The 7,657-nt window shown below is 38.6% G+C and overlaps 1 protein-coding gene across 4 annotated transcripts in view; it reads left to right on the top strand.

Moving 5' to 3' along the window:
* LOC107086402 (transcription factor COE1) overlaps window positions 1-7,657 on the top strand; it is a 117,621-nt gene that overhangs the window by 100,974 nt on the left and 8,990 nt on the right. For 3 of the 4 annotated variants that reach the window (XM_015377332.1, XM_015377341.1, XM_015377324.1), the window contains exons 13-14: window positions 3,790-3,952; window positions 5,124-5,303. In XM_015377332.1, coding sequence (XP_015232818.1) covers window positions 3,790-3,952; window positions 5,124-5,303 — 343 coding nt within the window. The remainder of the gene's footprint in view (window positions 1-3,789; window positions 3,953-5,123; window positions 5,304-7,657) is intronic. The other variant, XM_015377347.1, reaches the window with a different exon arrangement.

The raw sequence follows: 7,657 nt of genomic DNA, 5'->3' as shown, positions 1-7,657 counted from the left end.
GTTATGGGTAACACCAAGAACTTAAAAAACAGGCTGAGCAAAGGCTCCCTGACTTATTGCATGGCAGGTATAAACACCAATATCTCACTCAGGTTATGCTGTGAAGAAGGCACCTGCAGGCTAATTAACCACACGCTAAGCATCAAGCTACTGTCAGTTTGTTAAACGATATGGAGTCATGCTATTCTGCACATCAAGCACTTAAATGAACGTCTAATATTTGCTTGGGTCAGGGTATGAAAATGAGAGAAAAGATTTGATGGTAAACAACATGGTATCAGTTATAACCAATCTATTATACCACATTTTGCTTTTTCACTTAAAGTCATCACACTTTACTCTTTCTTTTCTCTTCAAAATGTTTGGATTATACTCTTACATTGTGACGTTTTCTTATTCTGTTCCATGCTTTGTCTAAGTTTTGCCCGCAGCCCCCCTGCTGCACTAAAGCAAGATGTGGTACACATGGAAATATGTAGGCTCTTTTATCATAGAATAGAAGAAGAAGTGGAAACTAATTTAAGATGGTAGAGAGAGTAATGGAGAAGGAGAGGGAGTAAGGGAGGAAAAAACTGGGTACAAAAAAGACAGGAAAAGGAACTAGGAACTGATTTGGCTTCTTTTTTCTAGGTGTCAAATTACTCCTACTTCTGGATTGTGTTTTATTTGCCTAAACCATATAGATAAAGGATTTATTAGCTTTACATCCACAGCATGCTGTGAGGATATAAGGCCTTCTCTAAGGCCATTAGTCTTATAAAGTCAGAATTCTGCCAAAAGTCCACACATATAATAAACACTGATACAAGCAGTTTTATCTAAAAGATAGACGTGTGAATTGTTCTCTCCCACGAGAAAAAAATTGGTCGAAAAGACGACATGATTTACATCCAAACATCTACATTTAGCTGAGAAGTTAAAAGTGAAAAGCCTTAGTTTTTAGAAAGTTTAAAAGACGTTGAAACCTTGGTATGCCATGTCTTTTAAACGACCATTATCGGACTAAAGTTGGACAAAATCAGACCGACCAAACAGAGCCCAATATAAAAACTATTTCTGGGCTTAATTAAGACTATGATGGACCGACTATATATAGCCTAAAAACCAATATCTTAATAAAATCTGATGTTTGGGGGGGCTAATTTTGAACATTCTATGCATAAAGATTCAATACCATGAGGTTGCCAGTACGTCCCTACAATGGGTTCATGCTCTTTCTCCGTGCTCGCTGCTTTTTTATCCACCTGTAGACTCTCTCTGACTCGCGTATGGATCTGTTTCTGTGTGCTGATGTCAACTTTTGTAACTTTGAAGGTAGACCCAGACTGAGAAAGTAAACCGACTGTGATTTGGTACATTTGAGGAATCAAACCTCTACTGTTTTTTTCCTAGTTGTGGCTAGTAACGTTAGCAAAGCACCTTCAGGCTAATAGCTAATGTCTTTATGAGTTGAATTCTGAATCGCTGGTGAAGATTCTCAGTCAACCAGGTCATAGTAACTCCAAAAGATTTTTAACAACAATCCACTGGACTTTTTTTTCAAGTTTGAAGCCGTTTCGCTTCCCATCCAGGAAGCTTTTTCGATTGAAAATGTCAGAATTAGTGTTGAGTTCGAGGCTTTATAGAGCGGACCGTTTGTTGCCTTGTTTTGTCTTAGAAAACATGCAAATTGAACTGGAACAACAGGTCCGCCCCTTAGGAATGGGGAGCCGTTTGGGTTCTTTGTTAGCCTGCAATATCCAATACTGGTCTATGCCTCTGAAAGGGGGTCATTGGGGCAATTGTTGGCCTGGCTTAACAGGCGAGATGTTTTAGTCCACAGTATGGTGGTGGGGGTTGCGATGATAGTGGGAAGGAATCAACTCTATCGTTACGTTGTAGGTTTTTGAAAGCTGAAACCTGAGTCTGACCCTCTCTGTTTACGGTTGTTTTTTTCTTTCTTAGCATAAATGGCTTCTTTCACACCCCTTTCAAACCACTTGTCTTCTTTGTCCAAATTCTGAATTCATCTCTAACTAGAATCAAAATAAAAAATGATCAACAGTAGCTGTAAACTTATTATAAATGTAAATGTCTGTGTTTAATTATAAATCAGAGTTCAATTAAGCATTTCTTTCCTAAATATAAACATTGAAGGTAACATTAGCTTAGCTTTTACGAAGTTTCAAATTTAACATTAATCATTTAAAGCATATTGCTACTGTTGTCAGAACACATTATTGACGGTGTCAAAAAACAATAATTTAATGGTGACTTCCCTTGAACTCTTAAAGAGAATAATAGTTAGCCTAAATGCGCTTTGCTAACATTAATAGCTGCAACCAGAAAGAAAGCAGCACTGTCTTAAAGTAGAGATTTTTCTTTACTTTTTTAGGGTTTTCTATCTTCAAAGTGACAAAAGTGGACATGAGCACAGACACAGGTCAGCTTGCGAGTAGAAGAGAATTTCCAGGTGGATAAAAAGCAAGTTAGCGCAGTGAAGGAGCATGGACTCATGGCCGGGACATATTGGGGCCTCATGGTATTGAATCTGATTTCATAAGTATGTAGCGTTTTAATCAGCTTTTTATTCCGTGCTGGGACACGATCTCCCCTCCGCTCTGGAGCAGCAGGACGCTGCCTGTCAGTCTCTGTGAGAAATCACTGTTGAGGTTTGAGCCTCAGTCCATGGAGGTAATCAGTGAGAAAGTAGAACCCTAGTTGGATAAGACGCCAAAATACATCACTTCCTGTGAGGCTAAACCTCTTAGAGCGGAGGTCTTCAACAGGGGGCCCGCAACCCCTAGGGGGTCCACAGAGGTACTGCATGGGGGTCGCTAAAGTTTTGGTTGATTAGTATTTTTTATATTCCCCTCTGGAATTTTTTCCACTAACTGAAACGTCTTTAAATCCACATTAACATGATTTCAACACCCGGGATTAAGCAAATAAATGGAGGCAGAAGATGTCTTTCAGTCATCAATGCACACATTCAGCGACACACAGGAGCTCTTTCAAGCTGGGCACCGTTTCATTCACAACACCTGTCCCATCAACCAGGAATCGGAAATGTATTAATCCCATGGAGAAATTACTTTCATTACTATAGTGTGACTATAGGACCAGTTTGATAGAACACAATTTCATACAATATATATATATATATATATATAGTTAGCCATCAGTTTGGGGGTCCTTGGCCTGGAAAACGTTAAATTAGAGGGTCTATGGATTTGGGGCGGGTCATGAAGCTTGCTGCTCGATGCTGATTGGCCAACAAAATTAAGTATTTTTGACTGACAGTGAGGAAGTTTTCCTCAGGAGTCAAGAGGGAAAAGTGAACATTCAGTCAGAACAATCCTCTGGTGCTGAACTCTTGACGTGGTTTCTGGACTGTATTATTTCAGAGCAGCTATTTTCACTATTTATTATCACTATTTTTGTAGTAATAGGTTTTATATGTTTCAACATTTGTTAATGCAATATGTGACATTTGAGTAAAATGAACATCATTGAGTCTCCATTGTTTTACAGAGCAGCACTGCTTTGAAATATGCAAAAAAAACTGTGTTTTTTAAATTGGGGTTCCATTTTTCTTTTAATATAAATGAGATGTCTACTTTGGTACATTGATGTCAGACTAAAAACATTTTGGGATCCGATAAAATTAATCATATCTCCTCCTTTTGGTGTAAAACCTTTCAGCCAAAAGGGGAACTACTCTTTTCTTGCTTTGTCTATATTTTATTTCCTGTACTTCTATTTCTTTTACCAACCAGAGTCGTTTTTTTTGTTCTTCCCGCATGTTAGGAGATGATTCTCAAACGAGCGGCGGACATCGCAGAGGCCCTCTATACGACGGTGCCACGGGGGCACAACCAACTCGCCGGCCTGGGCAGCAGCTCCGTCCATGCAGGCATGATGGCCGTAAACTCCTTCACTGGGTCGGAGGTGGCGCAGACGGCCAATCAAGGTGAGCGAGCGTGACAAGAAATGGTTAAAGGTCCGACGAGGAGGGAAAAGTGACAGCAGTGGAATTTATTTTCCTCTTTTTGAGACGGATAGTAAAAATGAGTAGTGCAATGGAAATTTTATTTTTCACGTGGGAAATATAGAAGGGGAAGTGATTTAGGAGCACGGAGCATTGAAGAAAACCTTTAAAATTCAGGACAGGAAGGAGAGAGAGGGGACGGCCGTGACAATAGGAGGAGGGGGGGGTCTGAAAGGAGGAAAGAGTGGCTGCGAAAGAGTGAAGAATGGAGAAAAAGAGAGTCATGGATGGAGTACGATGGAGAAAAATGAGTGGGTCCTAAGGGTGTGTATATCAGACAGGGGTCGGCCCTCGTCTGACAGAGAGAGATGTGGGTGCAGTCAGTGGTGATTCATCACATGTATCAGGGGAACAAGAGGAGAGCGGATGGACCTGCCTCTGGAATGTGTCTCAATATTTCCAATGAGCTTCCTCTGCCCTTCATCTTCATCTAAAAACATCTGCAGGTATGAGCAAAACAACAGAGTTCAGCTGCTTATCTCATCGGCTGGAGCTTCTTTCATAGGAGGTGAGGATGGGGAGAATGGATGCTAATTATGGAAGAGCAGCTCTGAGACAAAAAAGGCAGCAGTTACATATATATATATATATATATATTTTAAAAAAAAGTTCACTTCCAGCTGTTTTTCCTCCAGCGTCAGCATCTTGAACCTGAGAAGTCTATTCATCGTCTTTCTGACCATATTGTCCACCTTGCACTCTCTTCTCCAGCGATGAGGCCCTCCATCGCATCAGAAATAAAGACTTCATTCTTTATAAATTACAATAAGGCTGCAGAAGCACTTCAGTGTTAATTGCCTTATCTTTGCATCTAAAACTGGAGAAGAGCCAGCGGGGTTAAAGGCCTCTTGTTTCAGTTGTTGGATCTTAATATTCTTCTTCTACTCTGTTCATCGCTTCCTCACTTTGCCATATGTTGTGTAAGAGATTTCTCTCCTAAAAAATCTTGTTGGCTCCTAACGATGCATCTATCAGACTTGTAAGGAGTAGAGTACTTGGCAGGCGTGCATGAAGTCTTTTTCTACTTTTCGTCCATCTGCTTTACCATCTAACACAAATCTTTCTGTCTTTCCTTTTCTCTCCCCTGTCGTAGGTTTCAGTAGAAGTACAAGCAGCGTGTCCCCTCATGGTTATGTCCCCAGCTCAACTCCTCAGCAGAGTAGCTACAGCTCTGTGTCCACTAGCATGAATGGCTACGCTAACTCTGGCATGGCAACCCTGGGCACCTCACCCAACTTCCTCAATGGATCTGCAGGCAACTCGCCCTATGCTAGTGAGTAACTGCACCGTATATTTACGCCTAGAAAGGTGGAGGAAGATTGAAGTAGGAAATCTTAATGGACAGAACAGGATTATGATCATTATGATCCCTGGTTCATTCTCTGGCAAAAACAAAAATAGGAATAAAAAGGACCAATTCTAAATCAATATGATTACACAGTCAGGTAGTTGTCTATGGAGGGATTTTTTTTTTTTTTTATACAAACAAAAAATTGTTTTGTAAATGGAAATTCAAAAAAACAAAAAGAAAAAAAGGAATTCAGAAATGAAACTTTTAAAGACTTTTTAATCAAAAGGTTTTAGAGTAATTTTGCTGTTTTCTCTAGATAAAATTTTTTAAAATAACCTTTTTCATTTATATATACTTTAGTATTTATATTCAAAATACTTTTCTGTTTTTATTCATTTAAATATATACATTATTTTCTTCATATTTTATTTTATATTTATCAACAAATGCAGAGTGCACTTCACTATATCTATTGAAGAAAAGTGGAAACGTACATATATAAGCCGCATTAATCTGTCTCCCACCAAACCTGTAGGGGGAGCTCTACACTTAGCCCCCTGGTGTAGGGACAAAGAAGAATGCTAGCTCCCCTTAGCCTTGTCGCTACCCGATCCATCCCGGAAGCTCATTTGCGCAACCAAATAAATATCCGGGTTGCATTTTATTTTATTTAGTAAAAAAGAAGTAAATTAAGTTTTTCCAAATTAAAAATAATAAGCATACTAAACTATAATGTATTAAAGGTTAATAATGTAAATTAAAATCCTCTCTGTTCTATCACTCGTCTGTTCCCAATCTCCACCGGAATACGCTACTTCTGACAGCTAACTTTTTCAGATTTGGATTCAAACATAAATCTAACCTTTTTGAGTTTTATATTTTCCTTTCTTGTTAACATTATGGTATATAGTTCGTAATCTAAAGAAAGAAACAACTAAAATGCAGATAGAGATCGTTTAATCATATTTTGCCGGACTGCTCTGAGCATGTCGGACGATGACGTCAGAGAAGCAGTTTAACGGAGAAAATATAAAAAGCAGCAAAATTGTCATTTTTACATTTTTAAACATGTGTATTAGCATTCTTTAGTGTTAAGGATAGAAATAAGTAATTTTAGTACCATAATTATATTATTTATGGACACCCGGATGCATACCTGTTTCGCGCATGCGCAAGACGGATTGTGCTTCTGGGACGGATCGGGTAATGAAAGTCATTAGCCGATCTGTCCCAGAAGCACAATCCGTGCCATCAGCTTATTTGCGCAACCAGATATACATCTGGGTTGCCTTCAATTTTATTTTGTAAAAAAGAAATAAATTACGTTTTTTCCTCATTAAAATAATAAATACACTAACTTTAATGTGTTTAGGGTTAATAATGTATTTCCTGACAAAATAAATGCCTTTCTGTTTTATCACTCTATTTCCGATCTGTTCCGAAAATTGCATCCTACGCTAGTTCATGTGGCTAACTTTTTCAGCTTTGGATTTAATCATAAATTTTGAGTTTTTTGAGTTTTATGTTTTCCCTTCTTGTTAAAATTATGGTATATAGTGCATAATCTAAAGAAAGAAACAACTAAAATGCAGATAAAGATCATTTAATCATATTTTGCCAGACTGCTCTGAGCATGTCGGACGATGACGTTAGAGAAGCAGTTTAACGGAGAAAATATAAAAAGCATCAAAATTGTCTCAGAAAAGTCATAAAACATTTTTAAAAGATCTGCATTCTTTAGTGAGTTAAGGATAAAAATAAGTAATTTTAGTACCATAATACCACAAACCTTTATTTATGGACCCCGGATGTATATCTGGTTGCCCAATGAGCTGATGGAACGGATCGTGCTTCCTGGACGGATCGGGTAGTGAGAAGCTTGTTGGCTAACAGCAATGAGAGCTTTTAATGAAATATTTGGGCTTCATCAGCTCTTTATTTCAGCTCTGCAGGAGTTGAGCTCAGTCTCTTCATTGGTTCGGCAGCTTTAATGCGTCAAATAAATGGCAAAATGCGTGAATTCGGGACATTTGCTAGCCTGTTGCTAGCAAATGAAAATGAAAATTAGTCCCTTATTCTTTCATTTCCAACTTTGACTTCCCCCTCTGGCCCATTCCTAAGGGCCGTTAAGATTTGCATGTTTTCTAAGCCAAAACAAGGCTTTGTTGGGCTTTTCTATAAAGCCTCAAACTCAACGCTATTTCTGACATTTTGAACTGAAAAAGCTTCCTGGATGGGAAGTTTTTTCAACTTTTTTGGGACCCCTCTGGCAGTATGAAAAGAACACATTTCTCTTTCATGAAATGTATTCTTTTGGATTGCTTTTTGAGATCACA

Source organism: Cyprinodon variegatus, unplaced genomic scaffold (assembly GCF_000732505.1).
Source record: "Cyprinodon variegatus isolate N-32 unplaced genomic scaffold, C_variegatus-1.0 Scaffold8, whole genome shotgun sequence".
Lineage (NCBI taxonomy): Eukaryota > Metazoa > Chordata > Actinopteri > Cyprinodontiformes > Cyprinodontidae > Cyprinodon > Cyprinodon variegatus.
This window is presented reverse-complemented; position numbering and strand designations above follow the sequence as displayed.